General features: G+C 36.9%; 1 protein-coding gene across 1 annotated transcript in view; it reads left to right on the top strand.

Annotated features, from left to right (window-relative positions):
- LOC134538934 (probable cytochrome P450 6a13) overlaps window positions 1–22,079 on the top strand; it is a 28,393-nt gene extending 6,314 nt beyond the window's left edge. The window contains exons 2-5 of the mRNA XM_063380550.1: window positions 4,205–5,146; window positions 5,656–5,877; window positions 9,485–9,736; window positions 21,083–22,079. Coding sequence (XP_063236620.1) covers window positions 4,222–5,146; window positions 5,656–5,877; window positions 9,485–9,736; window positions 21,083–21,282 — 1,599 coding nt within the window. The 5' untranslated portion in view covers window positions 4,205–4,221 and the 3' untranslated portion in view covers window positions 21,283–22,079. The remainder of the gene's footprint in view (window positions 1–4,204; window positions 5,147–5,655; window positions 5,878–9,484; window positions 9,737–21,082) is intronic.
- Window positions 22,080–23,239: the final 1,160 nt, after the last annotated feature.

Raw genomic sequence — 23,239 nt, 5'->3', positions numbered from 1 at the left:
CTGAAATAACATAGCATTATCCCGCCAGTTACAAACTAATTTCATCCGGTGGGAGGCGGGGCCGAGGGAGTTATGTCTTAACGAAGGTGGCCCGCGGCGAACTGTTTTCACGGGCAAGGGGGAGGGGGTCCATGGTGCCAGCTGACCTCCGGCTTTTCACGGGTTGAACAACCAAAAATGTGTGTTCTTTTCTTATTTTCGCAAAAGGATGAAATTCATATAAATAAATACATAATATTAAATTTTATTATAGATCTAGCCGTTTACTGCTTTCAGTGCGAGAGGTTCTGGGTTCGACTCTTGGATGAGGCACGGGAATTAGTGTGGTCTAAGTACATCACAAAATATATATGTTTAGGAATATGAAAATGTCAAACTAAAAAAATGGCTATCAATATCAGTGTTAATATAGATTTAAAGCGGAAGCAATTGTCTCTTTGGCAAGTTAAATGTTAAGAAAAAAATAGCTGGTGCAACTGTTACACAATGGTCAAGTGTGTGAATCCATATCCGGTCATTTTTGTTTTAGTTTATTTTTTTGGGTACCTTAAAATCTCCCCTACCTGGCAAAATGTTGACTGTTTTAATTATATGCCACGGCAAATCCTTCTCCAATTTCTTGTCTAGTAAAGTTTTGGTCGCTCTGCATGACTTCGCAACTAGATGCAATATCAAACTCGTTATTGCTTTTTTAATTTGCATTTAAACTAGTTACACTGTTATAAGTGTTTTTTATAGGGTAATTCGGCCAAATTCAGCTTATGTCAATTAACGTTAGAAAACGTATTAAAACTGTGTTTAAAAGTATTATACTAAATTGCTTAAAGCATTTTAAGGTAATTCTAAATTAATATTCTATAAATACATTTAATTTGTTAGTAATGGGTGAGTACATCAAACTACAGGACTAATTTAGAAAATAATTATGCATTCATAAAGCTACGTTATTCCACATGGCTATTATCTAAGCTTAATTATGAAAAAAATATAAATTTTTATGATAAAACATTTTTATATAAAAAAGGGAAAAAATTATACTAAATTGACTTACTCCTTCGCTTTGGATGTGCGGGGTACTGCAGAAATGTAATTTTAAAGCAATCTTTTCCTTGACATTTTAATTGTAATTTGGTCTCCGTACCATGGGTTATTTAAATAGGCGCATCGTATGCAACATATGTGTTTTTAAAGCTGCGTATGCAGAAAAAAAATTCTGTAATTTTATAAACAAAAATTTCTTTGGAAACTAGTTGCCAAGAAAAAGCTTGTAATAAGAAAGATATTGTAACTTTTATACAACACGTGGTTAAAGTTATTTTGCATATATTAAATAGGGTTTTTCCAGATAACATTCAGTATTTCTTATGAAAATTGGCCCATAATTTTATATTTAAAAATATTTTCAATTCAAGCGTAATATTTTTAAACCATGGAAAAGATATTTGATTATTTAATCATTGGACTTTTATTGTGTAATTGTGCTGATTAATGTGCCCAGTTAATACTAGGAAGCTATTCAGGGAATAGTTTACGAATAATTTTAATTGTTGCAGATTCTGGAACAACACAAAGCATAAATTTCCGGGCAAGAATATAAGGCGAGTAATACTACTAAAACTATTTTGTATGAAATAGTACAATGTACAAATATATGTAAATTTACGTGACAATTTATATTCCATGGATTCTGCTAAGGTGTCGTTGATAGCGTCATAAGACGCCCCTAAGAGGCAAGATGAGAAACGCGGCAACAATGGGTTTGTTACCAGGATGAGAAGGAGACGTAGCGACAAACACAAGAAGTCCTAATGACGTACCGGGGAAATCATTCCACCTCCTTCCCCCCCTTCCCAACCCCCCGGGCTGTTTCACACTTCCCCCGTCCCTGACGAATTCGCTTGACGAAATTACTGAAACAATTTGGCAGAAGGCACCCAGCCTCTGTCGCCATACTGTCATATTCCCTGGGGTTCTGCCGACACCTCTCCCCCTCTGCTGCTCTCACAGACACCTTTCCTCTTTCCTCCCGTGTGTACGTGCTAATTACACCGGCTCCTTCCCTGCTACCACCACCCCCCGCCCACCCCTTCATAACACCCCTTCCCCCACACCCCTTCCTCCTTTTCATTCCACAATCTTTATTAGCAAGTTGGAGCGCGCGACGCAAAAGTTAAATTCGGCAACATCTGCAGCCTTTTCCCCCACATCCCCGCCTTTCAGGGTTGGGCAACCTTGCCGCCGCGTAAATCCCTGGCTTTGCCGCTGACGGCCTGAAAATTTCCCCCCCTCCGCTGTGTGCCGACCATCTTCCCGACTCGACGTCTTCGCGCCGCTAATTCCACTTGCAGCGAGCATCGCGCGAGATGCCTTTCGGACTCGTTAACCAAGTTTACGACGCATCTTTGGGAAGTTACTGGTAAGCTCATCCCATTGTCGTCCATCGAAATCTCCTGCCGTGGGAACATTTTAACCTCGAATTCCCTATTAATTTTTTTGTCAGAAAAAAATCTTTTTACTTGTTTGTAAAAACAATTAAATTTATTTCAAAATAACATGTAGTTACATGGATTATGATTTTTTTTAAATTTAGCGTTGCTTATATTCTAAGCTCAACGGCCTGGCACTAAAAATATATCTAAAGAAAAAAAAATCAACACAAAAGAAACATATGCAAGTAAAAAAATTTAAAAGGCTCACTCGGATATCCAGACAGCCAGATACAGCCTGGTTATAAATCAAATGCTGGTCAACATTAAAAATAAAATAACTCTTACTTAATAAATGATTATATGGTAAAAGATAAAAAATGAATGGATCTCACTGTGTATCAATCAGTTTCATTAATAAGATCGAAAAATCGTAAAATGATATCTATTGACTTACATATTATAATTTAATAGCGATTAGCTTGAGTTTGTTTGATCCGTGGATCAGTGGAACTTTCGGAAGTGACTGGCCATGTGTGGGACGCTCAATACAGGCAGATAATGTTAATCACAAGTTTTTTTTTATTTACTGCTAGAAGCGTTACATATTAAAATTTTGGAGCGTTTGTTATGTTCAGTTTTAGTGAGTTGGTACATCTGCATTATTTATTTTTAAGCGCAAGAACTAAGTTTTTAACAAATCCCTTTCTACAGAACAAAAAGAAAATATACAAAAAATATAGTAAAATTATAAGTACTTATTATTTTATAATATTTTTATAAACATGTTCTTGTGTAATTTTACACAAATATTTCTAGAAAATAAAACTGTGCTCCAGTTCTCTGGTAGATTACACGAATTTTCACCTTCAATTACAGCCTTTAATGTGTTAATTGCAAATTTCAATACATATATGAAATAGAATACAAAAGGGTTGAATTCATTAATTTTAATTTTTTTATCCCAATGATGAAGGTTTTTAAACAAACTTATGTCATTGCGTAAGCGCACAATATTCCTCAGAGTAAATTAAAAATATATATCATTATTTTTTAAAATATTTTTTTCTTATTTATGTAAAACTAGTTAAAATAAATGCGTTATTATTGAAATGTTCTGTTTAGTTTCTCATTTATTTGTTCTACACTATTGACGAAAGTTCAAGCCTTTTAGTCTAGCTAAAAAAAAGGTCGCGAGTTTAAAATTCTTAGTTTGAATGGAAGCGTTTGTTAAATGAATAAAAAATATAATAACAAATAGCTTTTAATTATATGTATTGAATGAACGTATTTAAGCTATAAAAATATAACTTGGAGAAAGTATAATTCATAATCATTAAAATTTTTTATACATTAAATAATAATTTTACAAACATTAACTCTAAATAATGATACATTTACATATGCATTAAAGGTGAAAATTGAAACCCTTTGGAATAAAAAAGCAACAACAGTGAGATAAAATTTATTAAATTATTTCAAAAGTACTTTTATAGTTTTGATACTTTTGTCCTAAAAAATGGAATTAAAAAGACTCAAACGTTTGTAATTTTAAAAATACCACTCAAATAATTGTTTTGCACCACCTGGCTTACTGTGAAATGTAAATGAAATTTTTTTTTCACGCCAAATCACTCACTCAACAGTCAAAACCTTACAAAAAAGGAAATATGAAATTTGGCAATCGTACATATATTTTTTTATTAGATTTCGTAATGTTGGTGGAAATATTGCTGCAGCGTAGTTTGTTAGGTGTATAAACAGTGGTTTTATTACAGCGAGGAGTGTTCCGACGATGCTTTCGACAGCCGGGTACTGGCTAGTCGGGATCACCGCGGCTGTGGCATTCTGCGCGGTGCTTCTCTACCGCAAGGGCACGGAGACCTTCGACCACTGGAAGAACCGGGGAGTTCCCTTCGTGCCCGCGGTGCCGTTCCTCGGCAGCGCGCCCGGGATGGTGCTGAAGACGTCCGCCCGCTGCGAGGAGTTACGGAGGCTGTACGACCGCCTGGACGGCCACCCTTGCGGCGGGCTGTTCGTCGCGACCACGCCGGTGCTCATGCTGAGGGACCCGGAGCTCGTCCGTAAGGTGCTCGTCGAGCACTTCGAGTGCTTCACCGACCGCTTCGCCGCTCGCCCGGACGAGCACAGCCCGATGGCGACCAACATCTTCCAGGCGTGCGGGTCCCAGTGGCGCTTCCTCAGGAGCAAGATGACGCCGGCCTTCTCCCCGGCCAGGCTCAGGACGATGGTCGACACCATGCGAGGGTGCTCGGAGGCGCTCTGCGAACAGTTGGGACCCGGGGCCGACAGAGGCTCGACCGTCGACGCCAAAGAGCTGTCGAAGAACTTCACCCTGGACGTCATAGGCGCCTGCGTGTACGGGCTGCAGCTGAACTGCATCGGCGACCCGGACCCCGTCCTGAAGCGCATGGCCGAAGACACCACCAGCTTTTCCTGGCGCCTGGCCGCAGCCAGCTTCTTCGGGGCCAAAGTCCCGACGATCAACTTCTGCGGCCTCAGGCCCGAGGTGGTCAGCTATTTCTGGGACCTGGCCAAGACCGCCATCAGGTACCGCAAGGAAGAAACTCGCGAAAGTAACGATTTCCTGAATATCTTAATCAAGCTGAAGGAACGGGGATATATCGAGTCGGACGAAAATGAAGATTCCAGCGAGTCAAGGGGATGTAATCTCGACGAGAAAGAAGATGCCCCTCTAAGTAAGTGTAACGTTTGCATCGCAAATGTGCATAAAAGATAAAATATAATGAGAAAACATATATGAAGTTAAATAAAATTCATAGCATTTTTACAGCGAACAGAATTAAAAGTTTTCCTAATCCTTAAGAAAATAATATACATTTTTGCTCGTCATAATAAACAAAATAAAATAAATATTTCTGTTCACAGTTAAAAAAAAAAAAACAATTTTATGTTTTATTTTAAATTTAAGAGTAAAGGGAAAAAGAATACATATCTTAAGTGCCTCATGTTTTCACTTGTAAAATAAATTTGAAAAAAGTGATTAAATATTTTTTTATATTTCTTGTTTTATGAGTCAGTGAAAATACTTTAGTGGGATTGATTTTGTAACTATAAACATTTGTGGTTACAAGGTGTCTGGCTGTGGACAGTTAATGGGGTATCCGCTTATTCTAAACGCGGGTTTTCGCAAGCAGTTCAGGGATTCCTGGGAACTGTGTCGGATGCGAGTTTGCTTGTTGTCCAGAGGTGACGGACGACGTAGTGGCGGCCCAGTGCCTGATATTCTTCGTGGCCGGGTTCGAGACCACCTCGGCCACCATCGGCTTCTGCCTGTACGAGCTGGCGCTGAACGCGGACGTCCAGCGCCGGCTGAGGACCGAGGTCCTCCGGGTGTTGTCGCGCCACGACGGGGAGCTGTCCTACCCCGCCCTGAAGGAGATGGACTACCTGCGCAAGGTCGTGGCCGGTGAGGCGACCCGGCGGAAAACTGGTTGGGGAACTTCGCGTCTCTTTCCCAGCGCCAGTTTTGGGCCCCATCATTTGCATATGCTACCTTCTCTCCCGGCAGCTCGACTAATGGACAATGGTTAGAGACTTGCAAAATTCGCGGTTTCGACGGCCTTCAGGATAGACTGCACATACCCTTGTACACTCGGGCAAATAACGCAAGTTCATTGGCCGCCGACTTGTGAGTCGTCTCAGCTGGTTCGTCTGTGATTCGATCCTTCTTTGGTTGAGGGTTTTATAACTGGTTGAGATTCGTCCAGACGAACAGTAAGACAACAGCAAAATTATCTAAGTGTTTGAATTCTAGCCTATCACCAAATGAATCCGCGAATTTTGCAGGTTTCTACTAATTGTCTAATTTGTTGGGCCGTGTATTTTTCGCGAAAAGATTTCTAGACCAGTTTTGTGTTAAAACACTGTAGCATCGTCTGTGTTCCGTGATTGGTCGAGTTTCTTTCCGTTGCATGTTTACTGTCGGTCCACGAATCACAGTCGTGCATTGCGGAAGCCAACACGTCTTGGCTGGCCCGGACAAACAGCACAATGGCTTCTCTGGCAGGCGGAAGCCAATCGCAAGGAAACAATCGCTAACGTTGACATACAATTTTGCAGTCTAATCAGCGATCATAGTTATTCGCGAAAAATACCTGCCTCTGCTAATTTTTCTTTGTCATTGGTTTCTAGTATATAACATAGCGTCATTGGAGTGCAGAAACATTTTCAATGAGTAGCCAAATACTCATTTTCCACAAAAAAAAGTTTTAAGACCATCAAAAAAAATCATATACATAACAATATATTTTGTTTGAATATTCCAGGATAAATTACTTCTTTACTTTCTTTAATTATTTTATAAACTAATGCTTAATAGTTTTAAACTATTGGTTACCTAATTTTTATTAACAGTAAAATAAAGGCAATAAAATATTTTTTTTAACGGCTATTCATTTACGTTGGTTTTTTTTTTAACTAAATACGTTTTATAAATCCATTTTTCGTATTATTTGTAAGGGTATTATTTTTAATTACATAAATATTCATTCCACTAGTATTTAAAAGAATATATTAAAATGAAATTGTAAGGTATTACAGATTTTCGAGTTCTCTAATTTATTTAACGAATGATTTATTATGTTAGGAATTGTTGAATAACTCATTAACTGAAAATTTTAAGAATTTATACAATTAAAACAAATATTTTACCATAAGATTATAATCAAAACATTATCTTCCAAAATATGCTTATGGTAGTAAAATTTTAGTGGGACGTTTTATAACGCTAAATTTGCAGTTCTTTGGTAATCACTGAAGAATTAATGTCTTCTATTGCTAATTTTGACGCAGTAGTGACACCAGATAGCGCCGCTTTGGTTAAAGCCGTGACGGACCCGAGCCCGACATAGTAGGGCGAATCTGCAGTGGCTTGCACTTGCCTTCTGCAAAATGATGGTGAAGGGACAACACAATACTCAGACTTGAATCCAAAAATGAAACTCTTACAAGTGAAAAATTCCTGAACAAACCTATATTCGAACCCAGTACCTTTGATTAAATTTTTTTTTCTAAAGTAAGCTATTGCTCGTAACACTATGTGTAGTGTGTGTTATAAGAAGTCTCCAGAACGGACAAAGATATGTGTACACAAACACACATAAAATAAGCCAAAATAAGCTGACGTCAAAGTTAAAATCATGGAAAGCACAGAAAATTCCGTGAAAGGTTATTAGAAAAAAAATATTACAACACAGAAGAATACAGTTGATTGACAACAACGAGATACTTTCAAAAATAAATTAAATAAAGACATAAATCTACCTTGAACAACACAGCAAAAAACCCTTTACCTTTGGTCCAAAAGCCAGGATTTCTAACAACTAGAACAATAGGTCTTAAATATACTAAATATTTATTTTTATATATAGGATGTCATACTTTTGATTAATACTGGAGCTACTTGTTTTTGCTTTTCTTACTCAATTACTGTTATTTCAAGGCATAATTGTTCGGCGTCTGTTTCAGGCTTTGTGAGACTCTTCCACCAACAAACTATCTCCACCACTATTTCGGACGATGCTTTGCGTTCACAAATGTTCAACCTTTTCATAACTAAAAATTTCAGTTAATATTTCACAATTTTTATGCTTAGCACGATTAAAAATAAAGTTTTGATATACAAGACCTGGGATTGGTTAAAAGTTTGAAATACTGTGGAATATTTTCAAGTAAGCAGACTTGTGACCCTGTGGTCATATGTTTGATCACCACTTCCAGTCATGTGATTTTATTATGAGTTAGGTTTTGGCCTTGATAAGAGCCCGCCCCAGACTAAATCTATTTACTAAAGGCCCGTCCCACACCAACCCCAAGAAAGGCTTGTATGATTGATTTGTCCGGCATTCATTCGGGTTGACCCCGTGAAACCTCACCAATTCAAGGTAACGTCCTACTTTTTTCCTGATTGCAAAAATAAATGCGAGCGAGTCTTTTGGTACTCGCCAGTGATGTGTAAACATTCAACCTCGGTAACGAGCATGCATATGCGTCCTCATATTTTTCATGTTGCAAATGAACTTATGAAACGAAACTCGGAAACAAAAGTTAATGTAGAATTCTTTAAAATAATGCCGAGTGTGATAAATATACGAACAACTTTAGTAGGATGCCTCATAAATGCAACGAAATAGGCGCGCAACAACGGAAAATTAACAGTGTGAAAGTCCAATGCGCATGCATGCAGATACAGCTATAGCTACGAGCGTAAATCGTCAAGATGGCGGACCCACGTGTGGCAAAGTTCATACGTAATATTAACTTTCGCGAACATCGGGGATTTACTCTGCTTATTGGTGGGCCAAAATAAACTTAATGGTAATAAAACTGACCTAAAATGAGTTTTTTAAACTTCAATCGTAGGTCTATTGGAACGTTAATGTGTAAAAACGGTGCTGCCATCTGTGGAAGTCTCAGTAATCTCTTAAATATTGCGGACCCATGTGATTAATACGTTTATATTAACTTTCACGAACATCGGTGATATATTAAGCGATTGGTGTGCCAAATGAAACTGTACAATAGTACACCTAACACAGTTTTAATAAAAATAAACCAGCGTGATAAATATAGGCTATTATTTATGGACGCGAATCACATACAGTTCCCGCTGCTGGAGCAGCTACGCTGATCTCAAAACATTTTATGGGCAGACCAAAAATTATAACCATATAATGAATGAAACGTCTCCAATAAACGCAATAAAAGATTTGAAAAAAAAAATACAAATCCCCGGTTTTAAACCTGATTTTTTTTACACGGAATTTCATTAACAGTACCGTTCATCTGGTTAAAAAATATCATTGAAAAAATTAATACTAAATAGTTCCCTTTGGCTTTGTGAACTTTGGTTAGCGCCATCCGCCGCAGATAGCATCATTGTGGTCAACACATTTCCGTTCCGTGCGACGTCCGTGCCAATCACGAAGCTACTCCCGAGGGCTAAGATGTTGCGCTTCAGTAGTACGTGCTGGACCGAACCGGTGAGACAGACGACGCCCGTGTCTCCCGCGCAGAGACGCTGCGGAAGCACCCGCCGGCCTCCACGCTCGTGAGGACGTGCACGCGCGCCTGCGTGCTGCCGGGTACCAGGCTGCAGCTGCAGCCGGGGGACGTGGTGCTGGTGCCCATACCCGGGCTGCACCACGACGAGCGCCACTTCCCGCGGCCGGAGCGGTTCGACCCGGAGCGGTTCAGCGCGGAGCGCGCGCGGCTGCGCCACCGCTACTGCTACCTGCCGTTCGGCGAGGGCCCCCGGGCGTGCATCGGTGAGCGGTTTCCTGGTATGCCCTAGTACCCTACAGGCACTCTACTTAGAAGCACACCGCCTAGAAACACACCACTTAGAAACACTCTTCTTAGAAACACGCCACTTAGAAACAAGCCACTTATAAACACACCTATTAGAAACACGCCACTTAGAAACACGCCACTTAGAAACAAGCCACTTAGAAACACAACTCTTAAAAACAAGCCACTTATAAACACATCTTTTAGAAACACGCCACTTAGAAACCCACCACTTAGAAACACGCCACTTAGAAACACACCGCTTGGTAACACACTGCTTGGAAACACACCACTTGAAAACATACAACTTATTTATTTATTTTTATTATTATTTTAGTTCCTGCAAAAAGACTTGACCTTTTTAGTCAGTAACTAAACAATCAATGTGGAATATTAGTTTGATATGGCGCATTTCAAAAGATTATTTCCGCTAGAAATTTTATCCTGATGCGGCAGGTTATTAGAATTTTAATTCTCAAATTAATTTAAGAATAAGAATATAATTAATATTCATTCTAGTAGAAATAAATATTTCATTAATTTACTTGCTGCAAGAAAGAAGTTAAAATTTTAAAAATTATAATTTTTTTTGAGAGGTCTCTACTCCGTCTGTTATCTTAAAAAAAAAAAAAAAAAAGTCAGTGGGGCAGTAGAGTAAAATGTATGTTATAATGATTGTGAGGATTTTATTTATTTAAATTAATCTCAAACCGTTTTTAAATGCTATATTGTGTTTTATACGTTTTTAAAATAAGATCTTAATAGTCTTATTATAGGTACTCAGTTGCAGTAAAAAGCTGGCACAGACTGTTTGAAACTCACTTTACGTAACATACCTACCAGAAACATAGGTGACGAGGTGATTGGTGAAAACCACTTGTAGAACAACCCTTTTAAGCCAGGCTTGATTGCTTTTGTGGCATTATTACAAACGGTATAAATTCCTTTTTATTTCATTCGTAGTTTTGGTGTAGTACTTTTACATTTTATGAAAACTTCTTGCCGTTGTATGTTTATTTTTTCTAATTAGGCCTAGAGTTAAAATTTTAGTATCAGTATATAGCTATGTTTTATTCATAATGTTAGGTAAACAGGAACACAGTCAACCTACATCTATATTTCGGGTCGGCGGTAACAATTTCGATTAATGTTATGCATGTGAAAAACTGTATTCAATAATTTAAAACAAGCAATTTAAAATCTTTAAATATAGGTACCTAATTAATATTTGCTGGAAAAAAAAATGTGTTTTTAAATAATTTCCATACCATTCCATGGCTTAGAGGCTGATGTTATTTAACTTAATGCGTGTTTATAAGATTACTTCATTATAAGTAAATTTGGTAACATATCATTTTACGCCTACACGTAAAATGCTTTGAACATAATATCATTAAATTTACTGATGTTATATTCCTATGTTTTTTTTTTAATTTAATTTTTTTATTATATATTATTGTGTACATTTTATAGTTTTAACTAATTCGTTAGTTAATAAATATTTGTTAAAAATTAATCGATTAAACGTCGTAAAAATAAGGCGAAATCATGAAACGTATACGCTCTGAGACAAGTATCGCCACCTAGGTGGGTGCGGTAGTAACTAAATGCAGCTCTGCAGCGACCGGTCGATGCACTGTGTGATGAGTTCGAACGTTCATACTAGGTGGCTCTGCAAGTAGCAAGAAAACTATTCCCTTCACTTACATTTAGACTTTTACCAATGAACGTTTATATCACCAACAACGCATGACATTGAAGAATAGTGGTCCCTGAAATCATATAATAATGATAAAACAGGTCCTACGCGCAAGCTCGGAGGTAAAAAAAGTACTCATTGTGCCCCTATTTATTAATAAGTTAATAATATTATTAAAAATAAGTAAATAATTTATTAATAATATATTAATAATTAATAATAATTTATAAGTAATTATTTGCCAATAGGTCTATAAAACACGTATCGTAATGAGACAACTTTTAATTTTGTTGGTAATTACTTAAAATAATAATCAAAATTAAATATTTTACAAGAAATCACGTGATCAGTTAATGCTACAGGAAATTTTATGTCTGAATGTTACCTTTTTACAATTAATCCAACATAATTTTATGTTAATTTATTTTAGCATCACAATAAATACTCTCACCTAAATTATTATGCAAAGAAAACTTTTTACAGAAATCAATAAAAGATATATACTAAACTAGCTGCAGTACCCGGCTTTGCCCGGGCTGAACACCGGGTAATATATATTACGCGAGTTACAGCAAAATGGATAGCGATATGTCCAGTGTGTTGGACATTAAGAAATGACACATAATTACTGTTTGTGTATCTGTGACCTATGATTTTCTGATTACCCATGGCGATCGGTCAAACGGTGTAAGAGTTTATCGACGTCATACATACCAAAATCCAGTTATATATATTCTTATATTTCGAAATTTTGGGGCATTCACTTTTGCGAAAAGTGAATGATCAGGACCTCGAATGGTTTGGAACACTCCATCTCGAAAGAAATATTTTAAATTCCTGAAATTGTCGAAATTTTGGGGCTTTGTCCCCAGAGAGGGGGGGGGGGGGTGATTTTGAGGACCCTGAATGGCTAGGAAACAATAAAAATCGAAAGAATGATATTTTAAATTTTTTAAATTTTGGAGTTTTGTCCCTGAAAGGGGGGGGGGGGGTGATGTTGAGGACCCAGACACTCCAAATCAAAAAGAATAGGTTTTTGGAAATTTTGGGAATATTTTATTTATTGGGTCTTTGACTCCCTGTAGGGGGAGGGTAGTTTGAGGACCCCGAATGGCTCGGAAACACTCGAATAGTAAAAAAAGTATTCTTAAATTTAAGAAATTTTTCGAAATTTTGGGTTTTTGCATTTCCCCAATCCCCTTACCAAAAATATGTTGGAGAACACGTATTTGGGTAAACGTTCCGCTATCCCCCGGACACGTTAGTTAGTAATGACTTAATTTTAATACAATTTCCTCCAATTTTTCGAAATTTTGGGCTTTCACATTTGTGAAAAGGGGGTGGGGGGGGGGGATGGAGGTTCAGGACCTCGAATGGTTCGGAACACTCCATCTCGAAAAAAATGAGATTTGAAATTCCTGAAATTTTCGAGATTTTTAGGCTTTGTCCCCAGAGGGGGAGGGGTTATTTTGAGGACCCTGAATGGCAGGGAAACACTAAAAATCGAAAGAGAATGATTTTTGAAATTTTCTAAATTTTGTGGCTTTGACCCCTGAGAAGGGGGGGAGGGGGTGATGTTTAAGACCCCGAATGGCTCGTAAACAATCCAAACCGAAAGAGAATAGGTTTTCGAAAGTTTGGGAAATTTTTTTATTATTGGGTCTTTGACTCCTTGTGGGGGGAGGGTAGTTTAAGGACCCCGAATGGCTCGGTAACACTCCAAATAGTAAAAAAGTATACTTTAATTTAAGAAATTTTTGAAATTTTTCGTAATTTTGGAGTTTTGTACTTACCCCCCCCCCCCCCCCTCCTACAAAAATTGGGTGCGAAGACGACTTTGGGTAAAAGTTCCACTATGCCCCGTAATGACTTAAATTTAATACAATTTTCTCCAATTTTTCGAAATTTTGTGACTTTCACTTTTGTGAAGAGGGCGGGGGGTGGGGGTGGAAGTTCAAGACCTCGAATGTTTCGGAACACTCCATCTCGAAAGAATAGATATTTGAAACTTCTAAAATTATCGCAATTTTGGGGCTTTTTTCCAGAGGGGGGTGGGGGGTTCTAGGAACCTGAATGGCTCGAAAACGCTTAAAATCGAAAAAGAAAGATTTTTTAAAAATTTTAATCTTTTGAAATTTTGGGGCTTTAACCACCTGGGGGGGGGGGGGGAGGGGGTGATGTTGAGGACCCCGAATGGTTCGGAAACACTCCAAATCGAAAGAGATATAAAGGAAAATTTATTACCTACCTAGGAATAATTTTCTAAATAAATTAATAAATAACTCTATGTTTAAGAATTTACGTACACACATAATATTAATCTTCAAACTATTCACACCAAAAATAACTAAGGATGTTTGTGAAACTATTTTTTATTTGTCATAATGTTTAAAACATTTGTAGGATTTGTTACTATGTAAAACTGTGGTGGCCATATTCCGCTCATCCAAAGGAGTATAGAAATTAATAGAGATATCACTCCCTGTACACACCATAAATCTTTGAATTAAGTAAAAAAAAAAAAAAAAAAAACATAGTCCAAAATGAAACAAAAAGTATAAATAACAACTAATTTGTAAAAAAAAATTATTCTACTGGAATGACAAAGTTAACATCCACCTTAAATTTAATAGAAGTAGGTAGGTAAGAATATATATGTATATCCTTACTTCCTTACTTAATATTATAAATGCGAAAGTAACTCTGTCTGTCTGTCTGTCTGTCTGTTTGTTACCTTTTCCCGGCTGAACGGCTGAACGGATCGTAATGAAATTTGGCAAGGTGATAGATTATATCCTGAGGATGGACATAGGCTATCTTTTGTCTAAAAAAAAATAAATTTTAAACGGGTTAAAAAAATATATCTTAATTTTATGTAACGTGTGTCATAGATATACAAACTGTTAGTGTCATTCCTCTATGTCTGCCGAGCAATAGCTTTCAAGCCATTACGTTAAGTTTTGCTATTGTAAGGAACTAAGTAGAGAGTAAGAAAAAAAAATATCTTGACAGTTTGTAGTGTCGCCATATTTGTTTCAATTTTTAATACTTTTTTTGTATATTACAATTTAAATTATTTTTTTACAGTACCTACTTATAACTTATTTGCAAGGAGTTTGGTTTAGTGTTTATAATTTATCTGCTGAGCGTCAAGATATTATATTTATCAATTATGTAATATATTGTTGAAAAATTTGAATATTACTATTTCAGGTAGGTCGATTTTTTTATTAATTAGAATAGTTACGTGTAATTGCAATCTTCCTTTATTTCATATTAAACATTATGTTTGGTTGAGTGTGAGATAATTTTATTGTTGTGCTGTTACTATTTTCATAATGCACAGAAAGTTATGACTTATTTTAATGATATTATTATTTATAAAATCTTATTATTTTAATTGTTATTATTATGAAATTTTATTATTTAATTTGTATATTGTTCGCCCGCAAAAGTTATTTAAATATATTTTTTATTAATTATGTATATCTACGAGAGCTATGCTCTATGACCTGAAATGGACTTATATGGACAGTCAATTGAGTATACCCCTCTAAGGACTAATGAACTTAACGAATTAACGATGATTTTATTCGGGGTATTACTTAAAGAAGTTTTCATTGTTGGAAATTTTCGTTTTAAATTTACCGCATTTTTGTGTTTTCAATTGTATTAATAAGTGTTATTTACGGTATTTATATTGTAAATTACGCTAACCGATTTTGGTTTCGGCCAATGAGAGGCCGTGTTTTAGATGTGAGGCGTCTAGAACGTATTAATTAGGAGGTTGGTTGTATGAAGGCGTCTGATGCCGACGCAAAGGCGCGAGGCCTATTTTAAATTTGAAATATAGCTAGCTAGATTATGCCATCCGACACTCAGGATGAGCTTAAACGACGTATAAATAAATAATGTGTAAGATTATAAGGGCATATTCTGACGGATATGTTATTAGGAGTGAAAATCTGTAAGTAAAGATCTTGCATTTTGTATCGCCCATAGACATACCCAGCTGTATGTAATTTCGTCGTAAATAACTCCGATTTGACTAAAAACTGATTAGTTTTCACGTAAAAGGTGTCAATTATCCTGAACTACGTCATGAATTATTAGTTCCAAGATTTAAATTATTATTTTATTTCGTGATACCCAGAGGTGAAATGGGAGTACAAGTTTCGTGTCTCTACCATATAAACTGAGTTAAGTCAAGGCAAATACGAACCCAAATATAAACATAAACAGTAATCATACTAATTATTAATTGTGCTATGATTTCAAACATTTTCTGGTATGTAAGAATGCGTCCGTAAAAACATCATTTGATTTATTTTCTGAACATACACTAACGAACTTTTCTGAACGATTCATGTGTGCTACGTATTTTCCTGATGTTTTAATTTACATAAGCGCATATCCACGAGTCATGTTCAGTATCGTTAGGATTGTTTTTCTGTGATTTTTTTTTATCTAATTATATTAATATTGATTTTTATCTCTACACATATGTTAGTTGTCCCTGATGAATAGCAATTTTTATTATTAATAAAAACCTGAATTCTATCCCTATGTGTTGATATATGTTACCTAGCTACCTGTGTCCAAGAGTGTGTGTTTTATGATAAATAACATTTTTTTTTTTTGCATGTTTCTAAGGGTCAGAGTACAAGAGCATAACAGTACCATTGACACATATATATATGTCTATATATATATTTTGAAAAATAGTGACAGCCAGTGTATATCGTCCCGACAACACACACACAACAAAAGGGTCTATATATAAATAAACGAGTACTATTAATGGTACTGGCACCAGCAGTAAGAACACACCGAAGAAGTTTAGCAGCAGTATAGTATATTGTATGTTTTAATTTCATTTATTTTCTTATATATATATATATATATATACATACATATATATTCTTACCTACCTACTTCTATTAAATTTCAGGTGGATGTTAACAGTGTCATTCCAGTAGAATAAATTGTTTTGACAAATTATTTGTTATTTATACTTTTTGTTTCATTTTGGACTATGTTTTTTTTTTTACTTAATTCAAAGATTTGTGGTGTGTACAGGGAGTGATATCTCTATTAATTTCTATATTCCTTTGGATAAGCGGAATATGGTCACCACAGTTTTACATATCAACAAATCCTACAAATGTTTTAAACATTATGACAAATAAAAAATAGTTTCAAAAACATCCTTAGTTTTTTTGGTGTGTATAGTTTGAAGATTAATATTATGTGTGTACGTAAATTCTTAAACATAGAGTTATTTATTAATTTGTTTAGAAAATTATTCATAGGTAGGTAATAAGTTTTCCTTTATATCTCTTTCGATTTGGAGTGTTTCCGAGCCATTCGGGGTCCTCAACATCACCTCCCACCCCCCCCCCCCCCATTGTGGTTAAAGCCCCAAAATTTCGGAAACTTTAAATTTTTAAAAAATCTTTCTCTTTCGATTTTAAGCGTTTTCGAGCCATTCAGGGTCCTAGAACCCCCCACCCCCCTCTGGAAAAGAGCCACAAAATTTCGATAAATTTAGAAATTTCAATTATCTATTCTTTCGAGAGGGAGTGTTCCGAAACATTCGAGGTCTTGAACCTCCAACCCCACCCCCTCCCTCTTAACAAAAGTGAAAGCCACAAAATTTCGAAAAATTGGAGAAAATTGTATTAAAATTAAGTCATTACGGGGCATAGTGGAACTTTTACCCAAAGTCGTCTTCGCACCCAATTTTTGGGAAGGGGAGGGGGGAAGTGCAAAACTCCAAAAATACGAAAAATTTCAAATATTTCTTAAATTTAAGTATACTTTTTTACTATTTGGAGTGTTTCCGAGCCATTCGGGGTCCTTAAGCTACCCTCCCCCCACAAGGAGTCAAAGACCCAATAATAAAAAAAATTCCCAAACTTTCGAAAACCTATTCTCTTTCGGTTTGAAGTGTTTACGAGCCATTCGGGGTCTTCAACATCACCCCCCCCCCCCCCTTCTCAGGGGTCAAAGCCCCAAAATTTAGAAAATTTTAAAAATCATTCTCTTTCGATTTTTAGTGTTTTCCTGCCATTCAGGGTCCTCAAAATAACCCCTCCCCCTCTGGGGACAAAGCCTAAAAATCTCGAAAATTTCAGGAATTTCAAATATCATTTTTTTCGAGATGGAGTGTTCCGAACCATTCGAGGTCCTGAACATCCACGCCCCCCCCCCCCCCCTCCTTTTTCACAAAAGTGAAAGCCACAAAATTTCGAAAAATTGGAGGAAATTGTATTAAAATTAAGTCATTACTAACTAAAGTGTCCGGGGGATGGCGGAACGTTTACCCAAATACGTGTTCTCCAACATATTTGTGGTAAGGGGATTGGGGGAATGCAAAAACCCAAAATTTCGAAAAATTTCTTATATTTAAGAATACTTTTTTTTAGTATTCGGAGTGTTTCTGAGCCATTCGGGGTCCTCAAACTACCCTCCCCCTACAGAGAGTCAAAGACCCAATAAATAAAATATTCCCAAAATTTCCAAAAACCTATTCTTTTTCGATTTGGAGTGTTTACGAGCCATTCGGGGTCCTCAACATCACCCCCCCCCCCCCTTCAGGGGTCAAAACTCCAAAATTTAAAAAATTTAAAATATCATTCTTTCGATTTTTATTGTTTCCCAGCCATTAAGGGTCCTCAAAATCACCCCTCCCCCTCTGGGGACAAAGCCCCAAAATTTCGACAATTTCAGGAATTTCAAATATTTCTTTCGAGATGGAGTGTTCCAAACCATTCGAGGTCCTGAACATCCACTTTTCGCAAAAGTGAAAGCCAAAAAACTTTGAAATATAAGAATATATATAATTGGATTTTGGTATGTATGACGTCAATAAACTCTTACACCGTTTGACCGATCGCCATGAAAGTTGGCACATCGAAGTGTTTTTATCATCCATTTTTTTTGTAACTCGCCGCTAGATGGCGCTGTAGCGCATCAACTTCTAAACCTTTCAACCGATCGCCATGGGTAATCAGAAAATCATAGGTCACAGATACAAAAACAGTAATTATGTGTCATTTCTTAATGTCCAACACACTGGACATATCGCTATCCATTTTGCTGTAACTCGCGGACAATATATCACCCGGTGTTCAGCCCGGGCAAAGCCGGGTACTGCAGCTAGTATATATATATATATATATATATATATATATATATATATATATATAAAAGAAAATAAATGAAATTAAAACATACATATATAAATTTATCTCACACTCAACCAAACATAATGTTTAATATGAAATAAAGGAAGATTGCAATTACACGTAACTATTCTAATTAATAAAAAAAATCGACCTACCTGAAATAGTAAAATTCAAATTTTTCAACAATATATTACATAATTGATAAATATAATATCTTGACGCTCAGCAGATAAATTATAAACACTAAACCAAACTCCTTGCAAATAAGTTATAAGTAGGTACTGTAAAAAAATAATTTAAATTGTAATATACAAAAACGGTATTAAAAATTGAAACAAATATGGCGACACTACAAACTGTCAAGATATTTTTTTTCTTACTCTCTACTTAGTTCCTTACAATTGCAAAACTTAACGTAATGGCTTGAAAGCTATTGCTCGGCAGACATAGAGGAATGACACTAACAGTTTGTATATCTATGACACACGTTACATAAAATTAAGATATATTTTTTTATCCCGTTTAAAATTTATTTTTTTTTAGACAAAAGATAGCCTCTGTCCATCCCCAGGATATAATCTATCACCTTGCCAAATTACATTACGATCCGTTCAGCCGTTGAGCCGGGAAATGGTAACAAACAGACAGACAGACAGACAGAGTTACTTTCGCATTTATAATGTTAGTAAGGATTGGCCACAGGCATTGTCTTTTGACCTTGGGCTTATAATTACTAATCCAAACATGTCATTGTAAAGCCTTTATTTTTACTTGATTTTACTTTTTGCTGGATTACTGACTCCATATAGATTTATATAAATTAGGTTTTCGCATGTTTCTTGTTTTACAGTCTCTTGACTAGCCTATACAGTTTCGGAAACAAATTATTCCGATACCTATATTTACCATACTAAAGTATGATGGATTTTGGCATGACATGAAAGTAAACTATTTCCGGAAAATACGAAAGTTTTATTTACCGACACAGCCTAACCAAAAAAAAAAAATAAGTTTTCATTTCAGGCTACATTCAGTGAGAAACATTCGTTAAAAGGATATACCAATTATTTCGAGACTAACACGTCCCAGTGTGTCAACAAAGAAATACATTTTTGGATGTCATTAATTGGTGCGTTTGCGTTTAGACACACAATTTTTAGACCTTTTTTTTTATTTATTTTGGAGTGAAAATTTGTTGGGCGCGATGAGAGCAAAATATCAAGGCCAAATTTTTAAGCACTGTTTTCGTGAAGCATTATTGTGAAACGTTTTTGAAGCGAAAAGTATAGAGAATAGGTAATGACGTCGTTCCTCCTATAATGGTAAAGCCCAGTCTCAAACCTGCCAGTACCAATCCCCGCTGGTAATCGTTTTGTCGCCTGAAAACTGTCGAAAACAATATGGTGTTTTTCGCTTCCCTTAATGTTGCCCATCATTTTCTTTATATTTCCTTTTTGACCAACACACACGCATTATTGCTAAGTTTATAAAACCTTTTTTAACCTGGTTGTTATATAAACAAAATAAAATCTCAAAACTAAAGTTCTTACTAATTAAAAGCTGCCAGAAGAAGAAAAAATTGTAAGTAAAGTTTTGACTTTTCATCACTTTTGCCAATAGGGATTGGAAGATACCTGGGCTCACATACGATGTGCAGAGCTTCAGAAGAAACTGCTCAAGACATTCGAGTTACGTGTTCATGAAAAGCATTAAAGTATACGCTGAGGACGGACTAGTAGTTGTGTTTTCAGATTCCGATTTAAAACTTCTTTTTCAGAAGAGTGAAAATTGACTAAAATGCATTCTCAGAATAATTTTTGAGCATGAAACGCCTGCCACAAATTGTTGAAAGGACTCGAGGGATTTTTCATCACCTATTTACCTTCGTTCCGCCGCCATATAATGTTGAGGTTACCGCAAATATTCATAAGCTGACTTATTCCACAGCCTTGCGCCTAGAGGCGATACCGCGCCTGATGCACCAGCGAGCGTCGCACTTATCCTCTCGCCCCGTGTGATACAAACATACCTCGCTTAACTAGGCGGGTGCCGTATTCTACCGAAACACAATGTCACGAAAGTAAATAATCTGTTTACTGCCGACTCGCACTACAAATATCACACGATGCGGCCTTTTTTTCTGTTAGCAGGCCTGTGTCTTCATCCCATTTCAAACATTTTGTCTCTTATATTTTCTTTCACATCATCCCAGGATTATAATTTTTTTTTTTTTTAAGTGACCGAACGAAACTTCTTTTGTAATAAAACTATCTTATCGGGGCTTGATTTATTATTTAATTATTTTACTGTGTGTAAAATACAACGAATTGTTAAATGTCGTTGTTAAAAGTAAAAATGTATTGGGAAAAAAAATTTCCGGGTAGCAAGAGAGATTTTTTTTTTAGTTGGTAGTGTTGGTAAATGTGTGGTCGCAGGTTCGCTTCTCGGCAGCGTGCAGGTGAAGGTGGCGGTGGCGGCGCTGGTGTCGCGCTACGAGGTCCAGCCGTGCGCCAGGACCGCGGTGCCTCTGGTGCTGGACCCGAGGCAGATAGCGCGCGCGGCGGCGGGCGGCGTGTGGCTCAAGGTCACCAGGGCCCCGCCCCGCCGCCCCTCCGAGGAGAACACTAGACACTAGACACCACGCGCGTCCGCCGTCGTATCGCTGATCCGTCGCTGATTATGAGAGTCGGCAACCCGTCGATTTGGATTTTAAAAACCTGGCAAGAATACATTTTTCATAAAAAAAAAAGGGTTCTTTAAATTTTTCGATAAAAAAAATAGTGGAAATAGTTCCATATTACTAGAGACATGCAAAACTCGCGGATTCATTTCGCGATAGACTAGCATCAAAACAACTATACCTTCGTACCGCTTCTGTGATTGGTCCACCTTTTATCCGGGGAACTGTGAGCCAATGGGAAAAACTAAACCAAGAAAGTGCCGAATTGCGGACAGCCTAGTTGAGACGTCTCACGCGTCAGTAGCCAATGAACAGGTGTCATTTCCGCGAGTATTTAAAGGACTGTGGAGTCTATCCTAGAGGTCAATGAATCCGCGAATTTTGCAGGTATTAACATATTACGTATCAAAATTCATCCCTTGACCCCGATGTTATTTTCCGGTATATATTCTTGATCAAACAAACATTCTACTTTCGGAAGACAAAAAAAAAATCTTGTGGAGATACCTATTTACTTTTGTTGTCTACTTACGATCATAATTTATTGTTTATTTTTACAAGTGTTTGTCATGTGCAGGATCTTTCGATGTACCATGTTAAAACTGCAAGCACCATGTATCAATATTTACAGGATCATGTCACCAGGTTCAAGGGAAGAACTTGGATACCTGATGCACGTAACTTTTCCCCAGATCGTGTTTTGTAACTTGGAAAAGTTAAAGCTCATTGACTAATATAAAAAAATTAAAAAAGGTCTTAAATATTAAAAAAAACTTTAAAAAAGCAAAATTTTGTGATTTTATTTTTAATGCAATGAGAAAATAACCCTTGATTAAGTGAAGATAATTCCCTAGTTCTGAAGATAAACAATGTCTTCCGAAAATAAATTAAGTTTGATAAAAATATTATGACTTCAAATAAAAAAAATAAATTACAAAATTTGAAGGAAAACTGCTATGACGCAACACAAATAATGTACCGGCGCAGCTAGCCCAGCTGACCAGAGCTTGCTGGCCTGGCGTGGCTTTCGGGGGAAATTCTAGTTTTCAAACTCCTTATAAGATGATTATTGATTCTATGCGGCGCGTGCGTCATCGCCTGTGGCCTGTCATTCAAACCCCGCCTGCCCTCTCACCAGGCGCGTGCGTGAAAGTCCCCCCCCCCCCCCACACACACCCACTATCAGTCCATCTACCAGTTTGGACTGACAGTTGGACTGAATCCAGGCCCTGTGCACACACGATCAGTCCAGGTGATCATTTCAGACCGAGCAGTCCGAACTGACAGTTTGGACTGAGCTGAATCCTTCCCCGCTCACGATCAGTCTTGTGGTTGCTGTTGCTGTCGGATGTATCGTGTCATCGTAGAATACGGAAGAAACTTGGGATGTTGCAGTTGAACTTTTAGAGTTAGAAAAAAAAAGGGAAAGAAAATAGCAAATCAACGATTGACTTAATGTTTGGACTTAGAGTTTGGACTGGCGAGACGCTGATCCCACTTGCAGTTCGGACTGATCGTGTCCCGTGCCACCATGCCTGGCCTGCAGCGTGAGGCTCGCCCGTCATTTGAGTACATAACTTAAGCGTAATATTAAATTATTTTAATTAATTACATGAAACAATTTATTTTTGTGACAAAGTCTTATGCCTCCAAAGTACAAATGTGCTATTAAATTTTATTTTAATGAACCTGCAACCGATTTTAAGTCGATCGAATCCAGTCTCATGCTGTATACCCTCCGAGAAAGCACGCTCAAAATATCTGGCAACTTGCCGACTGTGTGACGTCACGTAACACTTGTAGAAGCCTGCCGACGTCATCAGCGAGCAACTATTTTTAACCCAAAATATCTTCATTTATTTTACATATTGTAAATAGTAGTGTTGTATACCACTAGAAAGAACATCAACTG

Source organism: Bacillus rossius, chromosome 14 (genome assembly GCF_032445375.1).
Source record: "Bacillus rossius redtenbacheri isolate Brsri chromosome 14, Brsri_v3, whole genome shotgun sequence".
NCBI lineage: Eukaryota > Metazoa > Arthropoda > Insecta > Phasmatodea > Bacillidae > Bacillus > Bacillus rossius.
The sequence above is the reverse complement of the archived record's forward strand: the minus strand, read 5'-3'. Positions and strand labels throughout refer to the sequence as shown.